Below are 20,153 nucleotides of genomic sequence, written 5' to 3'. Positions count from 1 at the left end.
CCTTTCCCAGAACTCTGGGAACAAACCCACAACCCGGCTCTGCATGAGGGAGCCCTGTTTGCCTCTTGTTTCTGTAGGTGAACCAAGAAATACTCCCTGTAATGCATCTTTAGGGTAAAGTAGGTGGCTTTTGAGCATCAACAGAGCAGGTCCCGCAGCACCACATGCACAGGTCCCCAGGGCCAGCAGAGCAAGAGGAGCAGGCAGTGGCTCATCTGCCCTAGCACATGGAGGTAAAAGGGATGGACTCTGTCCTCCTCTTGCACCTCCACATAGTCCAGGAGCCAAAGCCGTGTGATGGGACATCTGAGGATCTGCTAAGGCTACGTGTCCACCTTACAGCTCCTGATGAGCCTCTAGTACAAGGCTCCAGCCCTCCTCTCCTGCTCTCCACCAGGGTCCAGGCTGTCTGGATCCATCCCCATTGGAGCAGCCAAGCTCCCTGAGAGCTCATGGGGCTGCTCCAGGGAAGCACAGGCTTGGGTTTACCCACAGGAGAAGACTGAACACACACAGAGGCAAGCAGACACTTCCAAACCCTTTATACAAACATCCCCTGTATAGCCACAGCATTTGTACACTATTTACAGCAGCAGACAGGGCACGGGCAGGAACTGGGCTTGAGGCTACTCGTGCAGAGCAAAGGGCCAGCAGTGGTTGTCACTGCCTGTGACACATCTGCCATGGGAACAGGCTTCCCTGACCCAGGAGGGGACACAGAATTCTTGCTGATGCATTGCACACTCCTCTTCCTCAAAACCAGCCAGGGTTCTCCTCTGGCTTCACCAGTGGCACAGACCCCACTGACCCCCCAAGACACAAAAGATGGGCAAAGCCTGCAGTGCTGCAGCCAGCTTTGGGAGAACAGTAACAGAGGGATGTGGAGCCACTGAGCGAATCCAGAGGAGGCCACAGAGGTGCTGCGAGGGCTGGAGCAGCTCTGCCCTGGAGCCAGGCTGAGAGAGCTGGGCTGGGGCAGCCTGGAGAAGAGAAGGCTCCTTAAGGGGAGACCTGAGAGCAGCTCCAGTGCCTAAAGGGGCTGCAGGAAACCTGGAGAGGGGCTTGGGACAAGGGCCTGTAGGGACAGGCCAAGGGGAATGGCTTTAACCTGCCAGAGGGGAGACTGAGATGAGCTCTTAGGCAGAAGCTCTTCCCTGTGAGGGTGCTGAGGCGCTGGCACAGGGTGCCCAGAGAAGCTGTGGCTGCCCCATCCCTGGCAGTGCTCAAGGCCAGGTTGGACACAGGGGCTTGGAGCAAGCTGCTCCAGTGGAAGGGGTCCGTGCCCGTGGCAGGGGTTGGAGCTGGATGAACTGTAAGGTCCCTCCCAACACAGAGTCTGGAATCCTCTGTGATCCTCCACCAAGAGCTCTCCTCGTCTCAGCACTGGCAGAGTCCTGCGGGGGTGGAGCGGGGTCCCCTCAGCTGGGGCAGTCTGTGGCGGCTGGCACAGGATCACCCTGCAGGCGGCGGGGCAGGAGGGGCGCAGAAGCAGAGGATGTACCAGGCATACACGGGGCTCATCTGCTGCAGGTTCTCGTCTCCAAAGTCACCACCAAAACCACATCTCACATCTCTGCAGGACAGTGAAGGGGGAAGAAGAGCATTTGTGAGATGGCCGTTGGGGGCAGCAGGCTGCTGGTGCTCTGCACTGCCCCCCCCGCCGCCACAGCACCAGCAACAGGATTAGAGCAGAGACCTGCTGGGGGGCTCCTGTTCTCCTAGGAGGGCTCAGCGCCAGCAGCAGCAACACCTCCCACCCGCCACCACCTTATCTTGGGCACTGGGGAAGGGAACAGATTCTGGGAACTGCGACTTGTGGGGCCTGCCTAGAAGGAAATGCTTCATTTGGCTTAAATGCAGTTCCCTGCTCGGGCTGTCACGCGGGGACCCCTGTGGGGAGGGAGCACAGCCTCTGCCTCAGCTTCCCCAGCCAGGAAGCTACCGGGGAGCAGACCCCCATGGCAGGGCAGAGCTGCCTGGGTAGAGCTGCTGGAGACGCCAGCGCAGCATCCCCGCCTGCCCCAGGAGAAGACCAGGGCCTGGCCATGGGCTGGGATTCCCCCTCTGCCACCACAGACAGCCTTGGGAGCAGCTCCTGCCCTGCACGTGCACAAGTTTCCCTTCAACAGGCACCTGTCAGGTGGTAATTACTGAGTTCAAATCCTCCCTTTTCCTCCCTCCAGATGGGATTTTTCCACAGAGCTGACTTTTTGCAGGCTGGGGAATGCCACAAGTGGAAAACACGCTTTTCCATCTGCTCACCGTCCCCCATAGCAAAGAGAACCCTCCATGCAGCAGTCACAGAGATGCTGCAGGCAGGGCAGAGCAGAGCCACAGGGTCTGCACACCTTCCGAAGGTGCCAACAGCTCTGCAGACTGTGCTGTTTGGCACCTTTCTGCAGTGGAATTCCTGCCCCAGCTGAAAGCACTTGGAGAGGGAAGGGGGGACATTCAGGTGAGCCCCGGACAAAAGAAAGGACAGAAGGATCCCACCTGCAGCCAGACCCAGGCTCTAACCCTGCAGCCAGAGCCTCGCTGCCAGCAGTGCTGGCCAAGCTGGAGGTGATGAAGAAGCCCCATCCCAGTGTCCTGCCCCGCTGGCTCAGGGAACAGCAGGATCACAGCTGTGTTTGTACCTTCCAGCACTTTATCCAGGTCCGCAATGAACTCCTCCAGCTCCTGTGTGTCACCAAGCTTTGCTGGTGGAGAGAAACAGTCAGGTCTCTCCCATTCCCCAGCATGAGAGAGGAAAGATCCCTACCCCTTGCTTTCAAGCACAACCGCTGCGGCTGCCTGCTGTGCCTGTGCCAGCCAAGAGCTGCCTGAGGGCAGTGGGAGGGGGTTTGGGAGCTGCATCCACAACAGGGACCTGAACTGCACAGTTCAGTACTAACCCCAGCCACACACCCCCAAGCAGCTCCAGCATCACCCATTCTGCAGCAGGATGCTCCTGTGCGCACACACACCTCAGAGCTGAGAATGCTACTGAAGGCAGCATGGGCAGGAGAGCCCCAGGACTAACTGCCTGGAGACACAGCGTTTCCTGCTGCAAAGCATATCCAGCAGGGCTCCACCAGCACCCCTCCTGGGGCCAGCCCATGGCTGTGGAGCTGAGACAAACGTGAGGGGGAATCTCCAGCAAACAGCCCTTCGGACAGCTTGCTCAGCCTCACCTTTGGAGGGGTAAGCACTGGCCGGGGTGTTAAGGTCCTCCTCGCTGGAGTTGAGACTGCTTCCTGGGGACGTGCTGGTACCTGCAGTTGTGAAGCGTCAGTCGCCAGCCATAGCCACAGGCACCTTATAATAAAGCTGCAGGGGCAGGGACTGATCATGTGCATGGCACAGGGCCCTGGTCCACCCTCACTCTTGGCCCATCTGCTCTTCTCCTGCTGTGAGGAATACTTGGGAAAAGGGAACTGAGCTGCTCTGCCAGGTCCAACAGCACCAGAGCACAGCCACGGGGACCCCTCAGGGTTATTATAATGAAGCAGCTCCCTCTGAGCTCCGGGTTATCTCAACCCTTGTGCCATTCTGCAGCAGCAAATGCAGCAGATATTGGCAGCCCCTGGGTCAGCAACCCATGCCCACAATGGGCCGGGTGAGCAACTCAGAGGCAGGACCAGCAGGAAGCTCAGTAGTTTGCCATAGAGGTTTGCCCCAGAGCTCCCAAAGCTGCTCCATCCCGAGGGACACCATCCCCTCCAGGACTCCTCACTGCCCAGCCCTGACTCACTCTCCAGCTCATCGATGCCGCTGTCGTACACCCTAGTCCCTGCTTTCCTCTTCAGCTCCTCCAGATGCTGCTCGTACTGACGCGTGGGGCCCCTGTCAAAGTCCTCCATCACCTCATCAAACTCTCGCAGCAGGTCACGGAGCTCGTCGGCCATCGCTGGGGACGAGAAGTCAGCCTGAGACAGCACCAGCACGCTGCGCCCCGGGGATGCGGAGCTCGGCTGCCCCGGCCCCGGCGGGATCCCGCGGGTCTGCGGGAAAGACCCGAGGGGGCCCCGCTCGCACGTGGCGGGGAGCAGGACACGGCCAGAAGCCGCAGCCGGAGCCCCGCGCTCCATCGGCTCCCGGGAACGTCCCGGCAGGAGGGTCCCGGGCAGAGCCCTCCGGGAGCGGAGGGACCGGGGGGGTGGAACGGGACGGCGGCGCAGCACTCACTGTCGGGCGCGCTCCGGTCCGGGCGGCTGCAGCGCGAGTTCCGCCGCTCGCGGCCGTTTTAGCCCCGGGGCCGCCCCGGGCGCTGGGCGGAGCGTCCCGGAGCCCCCTCCCCGCCGCTCGCAGAGCTCCCACCTACCCCCTTCCGCCGTGGGTCCGGGTGCGGCGTCTCCCCCGTCCCCTCACTGCAAGAGCAGGGATGACATCCTCCCCCCTCCCCCCAGCTCACCTCCTCCCCACCTCCGAGGGTCCCGGGTGTCACACAGGGCCTGAGGACCTTGGTCCTGAGGAGCTGGGCGGACTAAACCCACCCACGGGGGTCCTCCCGAGGCAGGCAGCTACCGGCAGCATCCCTCCAGCCCAGCCCTGCCTCCGCCCGTTCCTTGCCTCCATCCCACCGCAGTTCCCTCCTCAGTGCTGCTGGTGCCCTGCATGGTGGGATCCTGGGCCGGGCTGGCTTCTCTCTTAGCTGGAAATGTTCTCGAGACCTTTACGATTCCTGGCAGGTGCCCTTTTCCTTCCCTGCACCACCAGCCACCATGATGTGAAGTCCTGTAGGATGTTTCCCACTTGTCTTTGCTCTCCTTTAACCAAGCTCCACAGACCACACCATGTGTTCAATGCCAGGTTGGACGGCGCTTGGAGCAAGATGCTCTGGTGGAAGGTGTCCCTGCCCGTGGCATGGGGCTGGAACTGAGTGATCTTTAAGGTCCCTTCAACACAAACCAGGCTGGGACTGTATGAAATACTGATGCACACCCAGCAGTGACACCCCAGGGTGCTTTTGAGGGAGAAAAAAGCCTGTGTCCTTCTCAGAAAGCCATTTCTGGGTTCTGTGGTCACTTCTCAGTGCTAGGCTGCCCTCACGTGGAGTTCGTAGCAATATCCCCACTGGTAGCCAGAGCAGTTTCTGAGCCTTGTGATGTGTACAAAGACCCCACAGGGAGTGCTGTATTCCCTATAGTAAGAATGACGGTGTGCTTCCCCACAAGCCTTCTTTTGCCCGTCACCCCCCCTCTTCTCCATGTGATTCCATGAAAAAGGGAGTCTCTGTCACTCTCTAAATACTAGGACATGGGGATAAGGTGCACCCTGAGCCTGCTTTTCTCCATCCCACACAGGGAAGGCTGCCCACATCACCTGCTTTTTTCTTGGGTTCCAAATTCTTGGTGGACCTTGGTAACAGCTCAGAGAGATCCACCACTGAGGGACACCTCATGCTCCTTAGCACAGACTGGTAACGGCCTCAGGCTGCCAGAACTGCCAGGAGATAAGTGTCACTGCACCACACGGAACAGCACCACCACCGCTGGCGGTGGACCGAGAAGCAGTCACCCTGACACACCAGAGGCTGCCTGGGAGGAATGTGGATGGTCCCCAGAGGTGCAGCTCTTGCAGGTGCTGTAATCCTGTAGTATGTCTGCACAGAGCAGTGTGGACATGGTGCTGTTACACATGGTGCTCCAGTGTGCTGGTGACCTCAAAACCTTCAGCAGGCTCATGGTACTCCGGGTTTATCCGCCCCTGCAGACCCAACAGCACCACTCAGCCCCAGGGCTTATCACTGCTTGCGAGGCTCTCAGCAGTTGTCTCTCAGCACACGCTCCTCTGCTGTTCTCCAGGAACTGCCTCTCCACCCGCCCCAACTGTACCCATCCACAGGGAAGGGACCTTTTCAAACAATTCATCCCTGAGCAGTGCTGCTGCTGTATCCCGAGAGAGGCACCTCCCATCGGCGGATGCTGCTTTGGCTGCGGTGGGATCATCCTCCTCCTCTCAGGAGAGTGGCACAGGAATGCTCCCGCATCCACCACCGAACTTCTTGATGTTACAAATGTGACCAAAGCCATGAGGCTTCTCCAGGCACTGATCCTCCTACCACAGCCCTCACCATCATCCTACCTGCCTGCCCTCTCTTCAACTGCATTTCTTTGGAGGCAAGATCTCAACTGTGAACATGACACTTTCTAACCCAAACCATTCCATGACTCTGTGATCCTGCCAGATCAGCAACAAACATACATTTGTAACGAGCCATGAATTCCAATGCCTGAGAAGCAGGAACAAACCAACCCAGGCATTTCTCAGCCAAAGATCATGAAATCATACCATAATGTGTAAAATACATCAGAAGGTCTAACCTACTGAATATGAATTCAAGCAAAATTGAAGTTTATAGTCCTCAGAGTATACTGTGCTCTCCTGCTACACCAGCCATGCATTTCAGGGTTGATACAGTGTTTTACTATCCGTAACGTTAGCAATTTTAAACAGGGGTTAAAACAACGAAGAAAGCTATGATTCATTCTGAACAGAGCAGGCCGGAGTGTCTCTGCACCAGGGGTGCTGTTCCTGTAGCTCTGTGGGCATTCCTCCAGCTCCAGGAGAGCTTTCTCTCCACACAACCGCACATGGTAAGTGATATCCCAACCCCCCAGCTTCATTTTCCATCCTCACTGCCCTGCTAACATTCCCCATCCACTCAGTGTCAGGCCAGTATCCTCCCTGTCTGTACAGGGGGGCTCGGCCCCAGGCTATTGCTCCCCCATCTCTGTAAGCCACCAGCCTGAGCAGTGCCTGGAACTATACCAGATGGGATCAGTTCTGGACCTCCAGGTCGCATCCCCCAGTCTGGCAGACACCAGCCTGCTGCTCTCCAGCCTGCATGCCATTGGATTGTCCGCTGGTGGCAAAGGGGCTCCCGCAGGCATTCATGCTCCTGTCACAGCTCCATTCCTCTGACGTGGCACAGAGGAAGCGGCTCGTGCGGAAGGGTTGCCCAGCTGCCCAGTCCTATCCGCAGTGCAGAGGGGCTGGCCCAGCACTGCTAGATGCCAATGTCCAGGTTTAGGAATGAGATGTTGCTGTACAGCTCCGATGAGATCGAGCTGTTCTCCAGGGTGCGCGTCCACCCTGGCAGCAGGGATGGAGCATGCTCCTCTCTTGAATTCTCACACTCTGTGCTCCTAAAAGTGAAAAGAGAGAGATGTACTATTTGCAGACTGCTTCCATTGCCAGTTTCACACCCACACAGCCTCTAGCAGTGACCCCAAAGACCTGCCATCTCTTTGGGCAGTCCCAAAAGGGATGTGAGGAGAGACAAGCAGCAAGAGCATAAGGTAACCTTACAACCCTTAAGGTCTGCGCTCTGGGAAACCACTTTGTACAGGACAGCCTGTGTCAGCTGAAGGAGTCACCAGCTCTGCAAGGAGACTCAAGACTGCTAAGCTGCCCTGCTTCACACCACAGAGGAGCAAAACACCTCCTCTGTTACCTGCCATGATCACGGGCTCAGATCATGGAACTGGAGACTCTTTTACTCCACCTTCTTTACTCACAGGGAAGGGCACGAGCTCAAACTCTGAGCCTCTCTGGGACTTTCCTATCTCACAGCCAAAAAGCAGAGGTACAGACCTAGCTGGCAGTCACACACAGACCCATGCTCACAAGACAGGCAGAAAGTGTAGAGAAGTGCAGACAGCACCAAGGGTGAGGAAAACCTGGAGAAGGCTGTTGATGGAGCCGATAATGGAGCAAGCATCAGTGCGTGGTCCTGAGAGGCTGGGACAGCAGAGGCCCATGAAGATGTGTGCAGTGGGGGAGTGCTGGTGCAGAGTACGTTTGGGTGAAGGAGGGAGCATAGGACAGACTGGGCAGGAAAAAAGGAGAATAAGAAGCACCAAGGGATGGAAAAGCTGGGATGTGAAGGTGCTGAGGTGCTGGCACAGGCTGCCCAGAGAAGCTGTGGCTGCCCCATCCCTGGCAGCCCCAGCCCTGGGCTGAAGCAGCTCTGCTCTGGAGCCAGGCTGAGAGAGCTGGGCTGGAGCAGCCTGGAGAAGAGAAGGCTCCTGAAGGGGACACCTTGGAGCAGCTCCAATGCCTAAAGGGGCTACAGGGAACCTGGAGAAGGTCCTTGGACAAGGTCCTGTAGGGACAGGACAAGGGGAATGGCTTTAACCTGCCAGAGGGGAGATTCAGATTAGACATTAGGCAGAAGCTCTTCCTTGTGAGGGTGGTGGGACACTGGCACAGGGTGCCCAGAGAAGCTGTGGCTGCCCCATCCCTGGCAGTGCTCAAGGCCAGGTTAGACACAGGGCTTGGAGCAAGCTGCTCCAGAGGAAGGGGTCCCTGCCCATGGCAGGGGTTGGAGCTGGAGGAGATCTAAGGCCCCTCCAGCCCAAGCCAGGGTGTGGTTCTGTCTCAGCGGTGGGTGCCAGCATGGGCAGGGTTTGTGCCCCTGCAGCTGGGCAGGGACTCACGGCGCAGCACGGAGCCTCCGGCGCAGCAGGTACTCGATGATGTCGGGGTCTGTCTGGAAGAGCCTCCTGAGGATGTGTTGCTGCATTTCGGGGGACACCTGGCCGGGACACACAGACACGCTCATGGCACCTCCTCCTCTGCAGGGCAGTGAGGGCAGCGAGGGGACACCCGGTCCATCCCTGCTCACAGACACCCTGTGCTGGGGTGACTTCCCACACACCACCCAGGCCTAAGTAGGTCTCGGCCCTGCTTTCCCCACACCAGTCCTGCTCCTTTGGCTCACTGCAGACCTGACGGTTGCTACAAGGCTTTTCTGGGAGCTGAAGTGTCATGTTCCCATAGACCTGCAGGGAGTGGACATTTCTGGTACTTCTTGGGAATTTCCCGGGTCCTTTCCTAAAATCAGGGCCAGGAGGAATGCTCAATGTATGCTCCTGCTAACCCAGGCGGCTCTGCTGGGGGTTCCAGAGAGCTGCACAGCCCCCATGGGGCTGTCCTCAAGGAGAGCAGCCACTTCAGCTACATGACCACCTGGTGCCCACCTGCAGTGCATCCCATGGGGACAGCTTCCCTCTTCCTAGGCCTCCTATTTCTTCCTCTTATTCCCCCCCCCTCACTGGGACTTTGGCGGGGGGAGGGTATCAGTTCAGAGGAGCTGCTCCTGCACTCGCTGTTTCCCAGTTGTTCTCTGCCCCAAATGAGCTTGGTCAGATGTCACTGGGGTGGAAAGTGACAGAGGGGAGGGAATCTGTCCATGGCATGACCCTCAGCTCTGCCTTTACAATGCAGTAACAAGCCATCCCAAATTAATATTTACAGCTGCCATGACGAATGAATCCCGTTTTCATAAGCCAACTGGAGCGGGGCAGTGAATCTATCCTTCCTCCTGCTGCTATTAGAATTGTTCAGAAAGGAAGGCCAGGTCTAGAGAAGCTGCCCTGAGGAAGCCACACGTACCATGAACAGGGTCTGGTGATGCTCAATCAGCCGCTGGAGTACCAGTATGATGGCAGCGCTGTCCTCATAGTTCACAGCAGCAGCATCTTTCTCTCCAGGCCTCTCTTTCTGCAGGATGTTGGGACCAAAGATCGTGGCCAAGTTTGAAACTGTCATTTTATTCCCAGGAACCTGGCAGGCAACCATGAAAGGAAATCACACATCATAGATGCACCAGCAGGAGATGTCCCAGGATAGCCTCACCCGCCGGTCAGGAACATGAGTTGCTGGGTGAGGCTAGGGTGTTAAAACGGGTCCAGTTTTGGTCCTCCCTAAGCTCGTGGCAGAGCCAGCATGAAGGGTTTGTGTGCTGGGGCACATGCACATCCCCTCCTTGCGTCAGAGCCTCCAATCTCACCTCCCTCACTTCCACAACCCCCACCAAGAGGCAATACCCAAGATTCGTGTATCATCTTCTTATCATCTATGGGACAAAGCCAGCACCTCTGAGTCACAGACTTAGAGCTCGGATGGGCAGAGAAACAACCCCCCCACACACCCTGAAACAACCCCCCCACACACCCTGAAACAACCCCCACACACCCTGAAACAACCCCCACGCACACCCTGAAACCCCCGGGCGGGGGCAGTGGGAAACCCGGATCAGCGCACACGAACGGCGCTTGCGCGGCCCGCGGGGACGCCGCGCAGAGGAGCCGCGTTCGCAGCCCTGCCCCGAAAGACCCGGTCCTCGCCCGGGGCCACCCCGCCGGTACCGCAGCCTCACCTCGCGTCCGTCGGGGCGGCGGGAGCCCTCCGCGTGCCGCGCCACCTCGGCCAGGAAGCGCAGGAGCCGCAGCAGCGTGTCGCTGTGGCACGGCGGCAGCAGGAACAGCAGCAGCTGCAGCGCCCCCCGCTGGGCCATGCCCGCCATGGCTGCGCAGAGAGCGGAGCCCGTCAGTGCCGCGGGCTGCGTCCCTGCCGGGCAGGCACGGGTCCGGCCGCAAGGGCTGCGGTTCGCATCGCACAGCCCCGCCGGCACTGACTGCCCCAGGGCAGAGGGAGGGATGCGTGTAAGGCGGTTACCAACAACCAACCCCAAACACGGAGTGCAGCGTCCGCACGTGCCTGAGCCAGCCGCACACCACTAAGCCAACGGCTCTCACGTGGATTTGGTAAAGGAGGGTGAGGAAGGATGTGGGAGCCAAACAGAAGCTGGGCAAGGAGATGGAACAGAAACCCTCTACAGGCCAGAAAACCTTAACAAAAGGTCAGGCTCGGGATCCATAATGTAAATTCCATGTCTAGGACTCCAAGTAAAAGACACCAAAGAAAAGCTGCTGCAGCCACTTCCAGCCAGGATGCAGGACTGTCCTGCTTTTCATCCCCATTTTCCTGACCTCCCTAAGGATACCCCATGCTGAGATATGCCCAGTCTCATGTCATACTTATCCTGAAGAAGCTCCATGCTGTGTGCCCACAACCAGCAGACACATGTGCAGTCCCACGGCTTTGCTCTGGGGTGATTTCAGCAAGAATAAGGTCGGTTGACACTCCTGTTTCACAGTGCAGGTGTACTCTGTGCTCAGAAAACTGAGCCTGATGGCAGAAGATTGCTTTGTACCTTCCACTACATCCCTGCACACCCTTGTTCTGACTGACCACCATGTGCCCTGTCTTGCTCCCTGACATGGCACAGCCTGCTGACAAGCCCACCAGTGTGTAGCTGCTCATTTCTGATGTGGAAGCAGGGATTCAAGGATTTGGAGAATCAAACCTGAGCAGAGAAGGATGGCAAAAGGAGAACAAAGAGGTGGTGAAGGAGACCAAGGAAGAGCAATTCTGGAAACTGTGGAGACTGCCCAGAAACCCAGTCACCCAGAACCTGGAGGGCAAGGATTCATCAAGACACCTTTCAGCAATACAAACCGAGTTGTGCTGGGAGCTGGTAGTGGGCCAGGGAATTGCTCAGGAAGAAAATTCCCTTTTTCCCCCCCTTACAAAAGCAGCAGTGGAGGATGGGCTGGGCAGAGGCTCTGCACTGTGCGTACTCACAGGCTGTGCTGAGGAAGGCTGAGTAAAGCTCTCTGGGAATCAGGGGATCTGGCATGTCCCGAAGAAACTCTTTGAGCAGAGCAGCCACATCATGAACACTTTGATGCTCATCCAGGAACACGTCCAGTCCTCGGTCAAACTCCTCCCTCAGCTTAAAGATAGGAGAAATGAGAATAAAGCAAAGTCAGTTCTTCCTTTTTATATGCGCCATGCTGTCAGGCTCTGTTCCTGTTCAGAGCTACCGCAGTGACAAGGGCCTGTAGGGACAGGCCAAGGGGAATGGCTTTAACCTGCCAGAGGGGAGACTGAGCTGAGCTCTTAGGCAGAAGCTCTTCCCTGTGAGGGTGCTGAGGCGCTGGCACAGGGTGCCCAGAGAAGCTGTGGCTGCCCCATCCCTGGCAGTGCTCAAGGCCAGGTTGGACACAGGGGCTTGGAGCAAGCTGCTCCAGTGGAAGGGGTCCCTGCCCATGGCAGCGGTTGGAGCTGGATGAGCTTTAAGCTGCCTCTCTCATCCTGGGATTCTGGGATTCAGTCCCCACCCACACAAGCATCCATCCCTTGGATCCTGCACAGCCATGGAGGACGCAGTAAATGTCTCTTTACCTGCTGAACTCTCTTCTTGGAGCTCCCGACTCGGAAGATGCCCACAGTGTGGAGACCTGGGAGACAGAGAAGTGAGTACTCTGCAACCCCACTGCCTTCCGCTACCCTGAGCAGTCCTGGGAGCACCTCGGCATCACAATATGGTTCTTCTGCACTGGCCATGAGGGGTTGCATCCATCCCACTCCCATCAGAGGGGGTAAGAAGAAGGGGTTTGGAGCAATAAGATTTTCTGGGGTTGTCTGTGAGTCAGGGAGGAGGCCTCATCTCTATTCACTGTGAGCTACTAGATTTGCAGGGGGAGTTAAGGCCAGAGTACACCAGATCTTAACACCAGGAGATGTGTCACTGATACACCTTCTCAGCCCAGATGCCACACCTAGTCCAAAGGACTCTTCCCAGGTGTTGGGAGTATTCCCTGCCCCAGGAATCAACTCCCTCCTCCCATCCTGGGGAATGTCCAGGGCAGGAATCCCCAGTCCAGGATGCAGGATGGGTTTTACAAACCCACTGTGGGACTCAGGTACTTACCGTGCATCTCAATGTGTTTGCAGCACCTGTCCACGATCCGCGGGACCTGCCAGGTGATGGGGTTGAGGCTGAACATCTTCTTCTTGCCCAGGCTCCTCCGTGGACCCAGCTCATGCGGGTGTGACAACTGCAGAGCCTCCAGCAGCTTGGAGGTGTTGTCACTCAGGTCAGTGATGGAGTCCACGGACATCGCACCCTGTGATGGAGCAGAGGTGGTTCCATCACTCTGCAGCCTTGGAAAGGGAGGCATCACCTCCAAACGGATGCAGGGGTCTGCAGAGCCTCTCCGGGGTGTCAAGAGAATATTGCTTCATGTGCACTGCTCCTAGTGCAAGATGGTTCTGAACACAGCCTTGCTACTGCAGCAGGCCCTACGCCATACGCAGACATGAGGAGAGGGGAAACCTGTATGGGGACAGGCTGAGAGAGCTGGGCTGGTTCAGCCGGGAGAAGAGAAGGCTCCTTAAGGGGAGACCTTAGAGCAGCTCCAGTGCCTAAAGGGGCTGCAGGAAACCTGGAGAAGGGCTTTGGATCTCCTCCTATCCCTGTCTCTCTCTGGAGAAGGTTTTGGCTGGCTGGCCATGTCCTTCTGGTGACGTTGGCTCCATGAGAGCCAGTGAAGTGTCCCACCCCTCACAGCCTACCTCTGGGGGCAGCTGGGGCACCCTATGTCCCTGAGGGCAGCCAAGACCAGCATGCAGCACCACATCCATTAAGACCAGGCCCTAACCCACACTGGCTGCGGAGCTCAGTGCCCCTGCCCCAGCACCATCACCGCCCAGTTCACAGCGTACCCTCCGCTGGCGCCAGGACTCGCTGCTGGGCAGAGCAGGGGGAAGCGGCTCCTCAGGGAGGGCCCCACAGGGCACCAGGCTCCTGCCCATCCTCTGGTGCCTCTGGGCCTGGAATGTCCTCACAGTCGCCTCCACCTCCAGGCAGAGCCGGCGGCTGCTCCTCACCGCCTCCTGCAGCTGCCGGTGCGCTCGGTCATTGGCAATGACCTGGGAGAGCGGGATCCCGAAGGTCTGAGGGGAGCAGTCTAGGGCAGAACATGGGAGCAATGGAGAAGTGTCACCAGCAGGAAAGAGGAATGGGAGCCCAGTGCCAGGGCTGTGTGTGCCTGGGTAGAAGAATGGACCGACAGAGCGAATACCAGGATACTGTGAAGGTGGGAGAGTGGAGAGGACAGCAAATAAAACCAGTTCCATACACGACAAGGAGATCTGTAGCATGAATCCAGGATGAGAGCCCTGAATCAGTGCCCTTGTCCCCTCCTGCTCCCTGCTCCTCCTCAAGCTCCCCAGGAGTGCCCAGGAAGAATATCCCCAGGGCACGGTGTGGTGGGACTCAGGGTGCAGGCAAGGCAGGAGCTGAGCAGGAGGGCACAGAAAGGGAGACACTGAGGAAGAGGAAGGTGACCCAGGAAAACTGGCCTCCATCCATGGGCTTGCTGCAACCTGTGCCCAGTTTTCCTGAGCTTTCCTTCCTTCAACTGGTTACAGCCTCATAGTGTCTGTGAGGTGGAGGCTTCATAAATCACCACAAGTATTTGATGCAAAAGATTCTCAACAAGTTATAACCTCCAGTTCCAGTGTAAGAACCTCGGCTACATCTGTCCCAGAACTGTTTTGCTGTTAATAGCATTGTCCCCAAATGACTTTTCCAGAGGACTCTGTGCTGGTGTGAGGAAAAGCAGTGAACTGCAAGCAACCTGCTCTAGTGTAAGGTGCCCCTGCCCATGGCAGGGGTGGAACTGGAGGAGCTTTAAGGCCCCTTCAACCCAACCCAGTCCATGATTCCCAACTGGCTGTGCACTTCAGTTCTCCCCAGGTTTCTGGCTAACATCCACAGTAAAACAGACCCTGAAGCAGCGAGACCAGCGGTAAAATGAGCAGACAGAAATGGTGATGTGTGTACAGCTTTACAGCTCACGCACACACATCCCTTCCAGATGCTCTCATGCTTCTACACGTATCATTACACCCCCTCTGGAGAACAGCCAACACAGGACATAGCTCCTTGCTGAATGTGGGCATCTCCCATCAAAAATCACCAATTCCACTTGCGAGCAGGGACTAGGCATGGGGCAGAGGGGGGCTGCTCACCCTTCTTCTCCTTTGAGAAGTTCTCCAGCTTCTGGCGGATGGATTTGCTGCCCTTAGGTCTGACTATGAGGAGAAAAGAAAGCAAAGGTTCTGCATCATTAGGCTGGTTTAGTACCATCTCCCCTTATAGCCATTTGCCTTCCACCCCCTCGCCCCAGAGCATGGCCACAGGCACCTCCCATGGTGGACGCATGGTGTGGGGCTGCTGTGGCCATGGCTCAGAGGATGCCTGATGCACTCTGTTGCCATGGCCCAGAGGATGCTGTTTCAGCCACCTGCAGGAGCCAGCCCGAGATTGCCATCATCCTCCCTGAGTGAAAGGACATGCCAGGAGCCTACGGCGAGGGGCCCAGATGGGTTCTCACATGTGGAAGAGCAGCAGGAAAACTTCAGCTGCCCAAAGGCTGCAGCTTAAACCTGTTCTGGCCACCTTTCAGTTCTGTATGCACCTTGTACACGACTCCCTATTGATGATGATGTTCTAGCAACTACCTAATGACCCTAGAGGATGCCCTAATTCATCCTCCAAGGCCTGGTCTCTGGACTGGAAAAAGGAATCCAGCCCTGGAAAAGCTTTTGGGAATGTCTGACAGAGCACAAGGACAGTTAGACAAAACATCCCACCAGAAACCCATCTGGACCTGGGGAGGCAAGTGCTGCTCCTCAGCATTCGCATCCAGGGGCAGCAGCCAGCAGCAGTGAACTGAAAACTCATTCACAGCCTCCCTTAAATCCTTCCAGGGCACATCGCCCTGTTCTGGCTTGTGCTCCTTATTCCTGTGGAATTCTCTTCTAGAAACAGCCTGTGTGGTTGTTTGGGTTATGGTGTAAGATTTAGAGGCAAGCTATAGCAGTTGGTATGAGCAGCATGTGTATGTCACTACATCAGTCTTTCTGCAGCACCACTTGTGGTGTTTCATTCAAACGGAGAGACACAGCAGGAAGACAAAGAACAACCTGGAGCTAAGTGAAGGTTGCCCAAAGTCTGGTTCATGGTGGGGGGGCACACACTGTGATGCTCATCCTCGAGCTGCCTGGAGACACAAGCATTACAAGAGGTGCTTAACGCCTTTTTGTTAAGGAAAACATCAACTGTGCAATGGTTGTTTGTGGAAGGCAGCAGGAATTCTGTGTGGGCAGATGTTGGGGGCAAGCACACACAGATGGACGGAGCCAAATGGAGACCATCCAGCCCTAATTCAGGTGTTTCCAAACATTATGAATTTCCCTTTAGAATGCTGGGATAGGAAACTGATGCTGCAGGTGCAATAGTTCCACACCTAAGCCTCAGCCTCTCACGCTGACTCGCGGCCAAGGAGAACAATGAGCAGGTAGAAACCTAAAGGCTGTGAAGATGGAGGAAGGGAAGGAGGGATTTCCTGACAGCAACTGCTTCCTTCAGGAACCGGGTGAGCACAAGAGCAATGTGCAAAACACACACAAGGATGAGGTGAGGACCCTGCAATCCGTGCACTTATCCCAGGGGAAGAGGAGCCCATTGGACAAAATGCAGCACACTTAACAGCAAGGAACAGCTGGGGGTTTTGCACTGGAGAAGCTGCTGCTGCAGGCTATTGCTGAGAATGGGATCTCACAGCTCAAAATGAGCAGGATGTTTGTGGTCTGAGTCCCCAGAGACTCAAAGGCAGAGTGGTCACTGGTGCTGCAGCCCTGGAGCAACTGGGAGCTCTGGGAATGAGGGGAGCATCTCCTGCCCTACTGGGATGGCAAAACACAGCCTGGGGCAGAGGAGGCGTTTCAAGGTGTTCTGTCCACTCTTGAGTAAGGAGTGAATCTGGGAAGGAGTCAGTTATTCCCTCACTCACTGACCTTGCCTGGTTAACGTGTAGATGGCAGCTACAGGAACCCAGACCGTGCCTCTGTGTCTATATAGGCCAGCTCAGAGGAGCTCAGTCCCTCTGGAGCTTCTATATTTATCTGCCCATTAATTTCAGTAGCACGTCTTTAGACTTGCATAAACCCCATTCCAGCATCAGGACTTTGTGCTGGACATCAATCCAAGAAGCAAAGCTTATCCCATCTCAATGGCATTAAGACAGTCCCAGTGGAAGACCTTGCCAAGGCATTCTGCATCTGGTTTGGATTAGGGGATCACAGGCAGACAACAGGCAAGGTCACATTCTCACACTCCTGTGGACACACAAACCCTCCTCAAAAGGCTGATGAGGTCTTTAACGCTCAAACCAAAGCAGAGGAAAAAACATTAAATGGACCAAAATGTGGCACAAAAGCCTTTCCATAAACAACATCTCTTGTTAGGAAGAGCGGGAATGGGGACGAGCAGCACGAATGGCTCAGAGTTCCCCTCTCTCAGCAGTAGCCATCCTCACCCATTCCCTACCTTTAGTCAGGCTCAGATCTCCCAGAAGCAGCTTCTCCTGCAGCTGGTACAGGGCAATCTCTTGCAGACTGGCTCTCTCCAGCTCCGAAAGGCTGTGCAGGGACACAGGCTGCATGTCCGTGCTTTGCCCTGCAGCAGAGCAGGGATGAAGGTCTCTGAAAGGCATAGATATAGACAGAAGAGTGAGGAGCACAGGGCAGAAACTGGAGGAGCTGGAGCAGGACAGGAGGAGCTGCTGGGAGCGCTGCAAGGTGTCTGCACATGCAGGGGACACAGAGACAGCCCTCAGCTGCTGATGGCTTTTGGGTGTGTGGATGCTATACCCAGAGCTCCCACTCTGCAGAGGTGGGTGTAGGGGTTTCCTCTGAAGGGAGCTTCAGGATTTGTTTTAAGCCATAAAAACCTACTAAAGCCTAAAATCCAGCTCACCCCCCCACAAGTCACACTCATTCCCCTTTCCCCACAAGTTCCTCTCTGCCTTTCCCCTCACTTTACGTCGGTTTGTTTCTTAGTTTAACACTTGGCACTGAGCCTCATCTCCTGTAAACAAGACCCTTAGAGCAGCACCGCCCCAGCGCCTGCACCCCCAGCACAGAGCTGGGGGCTGCCCCAGCCCTGCCCCAGCCTGGGCACCCGCGAACCCACCACGGCCCAAAGGGCAAAGAGCAGCAGTGAAGAGGAGCAGGGGCTGCGGTTACGGGGCGGGCACAGGAAGGTGTGGTCAGAGCAGAGGCTTCAGAAGAAGCCTTCCCAGGGACAGCTTCAAGGCAAAAAAAAAATACCTGGAAATCACCCACCGGAAGCCCATGACCATAACACCATTAAAACTGGGTCTGTGGGTGCCCACGACTACCTCACACACTGGACTAGAGGTAACTCACCCCATTAGAACTGGTGTGATCCTGCTTTCATGGCAGCTACTACAGGCAGCAGACTTAGCACCAGACTTGACCCAGAGTCTGAAGATCAGGAGCTACGTTACCAAAGGGTTGGGAGTCATGATACCCAGTTACATTTCAGGTGGGGCACAGCCCATGAAGATATTTGTGTCCTGCTTAAAAAGGGGCTTTTTCATTATTAAACAGCACTAGGGGCTGTTCTTTAGGCTCCCCAGGTTGCTTTGGCCATCCCTCAGCCTTCTCCCTCCCAGGGCAAGCTCAGCCAGCAGCCGTGGGTGCCAGGCACAGCTTTCCCTAATTTTAACTCTGTGGACAGACAGAAATCTGTGAAAGAAGCAGCCCTTTAGGAATGGATTTTATTTATTGTCTCAACAGGGCTACACGGAAGAGGTCAGTCTTTAACTGGTCCAGCCAAGCTTTGCAAGCAAAGATCCTGGGACATGAGCTGCCCTGGGAGAGCCGGGGGCACAGCTAAAACATTGGCTGTGACAGAGAAAAACATCTCCACTCACCTGTAATAGCTCCTGTTCCTGCCACACCAGGAATGAGGGAGAGCAGCAGCAGTGCCGAGCAGCAGCCTCAAGGCAGGAAGGGAGCAGCTTGGCCACCAGCAGATGATGCAGTTGGAGAGACAAACCCCAGGACAGATACACGGAAGGGAATTACCTTGCTGCAAGTGACTGTCACAGCTTGGACAGATCCACAGGCACAGCCCAGCCTGAGATGGGATGGTCAGAGTGGGATCAGGGAGGATGTGGGGTCAGGGAGGATGCAGCTGCCCTGGGACAACGAGGAGAAAACCCTATTAGGAGAGGGAGCAGAACAGAGAGAAAGCAGGAAGGAGAAGACAGGGCAGATAAGCTGCTGCTTATCTGCCACTACACAAGTATAAACACTCTGAGAATAGCCCTGTAAGGTGCCACTATCTCCTGCTGTCTGATGAACTCACACTTCCAACTGTTTACCCCGAAACCCTGCCCTTACTGCTTGCCACAAGTGTGACCACCACCAGCCTGGATGGCAGCTCCATGGCTGCCCCTGCCTCGAGGTGGGTGATGCTCCACGGAGCCCGGGTTGGCAGAATTCGCTCCAGCCTGGGCAGGCACTGGAGCTACAGCAAGGAGCAGAACCAGAGTACAGCAAATCCCCTTCAGCGGGGGCTGCCAAAGGAATCTCACTAACTCAAGAACAGGAACAAACTGCTTCTCAGTTAACTGTGAGTGTTAACATGGCATTAGCAGTGCTAACACGGCACTTCCTCTCTGCAATGACTTTCCCTCCTTATTTTTAGGACTAGGGCTTATTTAAGGAAATCTCATGGGAAAAACTCAGCTCAGCAGCCCCTTCCATTCCCAAGGAGCAGCAGTTGCTCCCCATTTTCAGCAGCAGTAGGATGGAGCAGAGGGATGAGGTTTACCTTCTGTGCAGGAGCAGCAGCACCCTGGGCTCCTTCTCTGCTTCCAGCGATGGGTTTCTAAGCAGCGGTCCCACAGCGTGCAGGGGAATGTTCCTGGTGCCTGCAGGAGAAGAGGAGCCGGGAGGAGCGGCCACAGCTGAGCCAAGGGGAGGAGAGGGGTGATGAGAATGTGGGTTCCTGCCAAAACAGAGCAAGCCCAAAGCACTCTGGAGAGAGGGAGGGCAGGGGCAGAGGGAAGGACCAGCACTTCCCACGCCTGACAGTGTCTGCGCCTTGGCAGGGATCAGTGGTTGCTCAATCCATCTCCTCCATCCCATGTCTTCCCCACTCTTCCCTGTCAGTAACCAGAGCACCCAGGAAGCATCTGCTGCTCCGGCAGATGAGACCTGGAAGGGAAATTGGCCAAACAGGGCCAATGGATGGTTTCCATCTTGGCTGCTCCTTCACAGCTGTCACAGTGACCAAGCCCCTGCTGTAGGCAGGCAGGCAGGGCCGGGCAGAAACCACCCTCCATATCCACCACGGCTCCAAGGACCCCAGAGCCCTGCAAAGCTCCAGCACTGACAAGCTCACAGCTAGATGTGCTGCACATGTGGGCTACAGACCCCAGAGAGCCTTGCATGTACAGCAACCTGCTTCCCTCAATACAAGCATGGGAAGCCCTCCTCAGGCTGCTCCAGAGCTCTCATTTTCCCTGCGTACCCATCCTTGTCACCAAATATGAGCTGGTGTGGCTGTGCTGCACAAGGTGTCAACCCCAAATACTGCCACCAGCAGCAAACTCCATCTGCTCGGAAGGAAGGGGGGGTCATGGATCTCCAGT

The 20,153-nt window shown here is 56.4% G+C and overlaps 2 protein-coding genes across 7 annotated transcripts; both read right to left on the bottom strand.

Moving 5' to 3' along the window:
* Window positions 1-525: 525 nt before the first annotated feature.
* Window positions 526-4,269, bottom strand: LOC136019456 (regulator of cell cycle RGCC-like). 3 transcript variants are annotated; one of them, XM_065689656.1, is made up of 5 exons: window positions 4,168-4,269; window positions 3,734-3,889; window positions 3,174-3,254; window positions 2,637-2,699; window positions 526-1,573 (listed from the first exon to the last, which is right to left on the bottom strand). In XM_065689656.1, exons 2-5 carry the CDS (start codon window positions 3,885-3,887, stop codon window positions 1,566-1,568), a joined length of 306 nt encoding a protein of 101 aa, XP_065545728.1. In that variant the 5' UTR covers window positions 3,888-3,889; window positions 4,168-4,269; the 3' UTR covers window positions 526-1,565. The 3 variants fall into 3 exon arrangements, with proteins under 3 accessions (XP_065545728.1, XP_065545726.1, XP_065545727.1); XM_065689654.1 differs by lacking the exon at window positions 4,168-4,269 and having other exon boundaries at window positions 3,734-4,161; XM_065689655.1 differs by lacking the exons at window positions 2,637-2,699; window positions 4,168-4,269 and having other exon boundaries at window positions 3,734-4,161.
* A 2,116-nt stretch (window positions 4,270-6,385) lies between these two features.
* ARHGAP36 (Rho GTPase activating protein 36) lies at window positions 6,386-19,634 on the bottom strand. Of its 4 annotated transcripts, none has more exons than XM_065689660.1 (12): window positions 19,331-19,615; window positions 18,426-18,715; window positions 17,015-17,169; window positions 14,653-14,715; window positions 13,342-13,586; window positions 12,548-12,743; window positions 12,019-12,074; window positions 11,416-11,566; window positions 10,148-10,296; window positions 9,382-9,552; window positions 8,424-8,521; window positions 6,386-7,130 (listed from the first exon to the last, which is right to left on the bottom strand). In XM_065689660.1, the coding sequence occupies exons 3-12, from the start codon at window positions 17,127-17,129 to the stop codon at window positions 6,992-6,994; spliced, it is 1,383 nt and encodes a 460-aa protein (XP_065545732.1). In that variant the 5' UTR covers window positions 17,130-17,169; window positions 18,426-18,715; window positions 19,331-19,615; the 3' UTR covers window positions 6,386-6,991. The 4 variants fall into 4 exon arrangements, with proteins under 4 accessions (XP_065545732.1, XP_065545730.1, XP_065545731.1 ...); XM_065689658.1 differs by having other exon boundaries at window positions 18,426-18,693; XM_065689659.1 differs by having other exon boundaries at window positions 18,580-18,693.
* Window positions 19,635-20,153: the final 519 nt, after the last annotated feature.

This window comes from Lathamus discolor, chromosome 9, assembly GCF_037157495.1.
Source record: "Lathamus discolor isolate bLatDis1 chromosome 9, bLatDis1.hap1, whole genome shotgun sequence".
In the NCBI taxonomy this organism is placed as follows: Eukaryota; Metazoa; Chordata; class Aves; order Psittaciformes; family Psittacidae; genus Lathamus; species Lathamus discolor.
The sequence above is the reverse complement of the archived record's forward strand: the minus strand, read 5'-3'. Positions and strand labels throughout refer to the sequence as shown.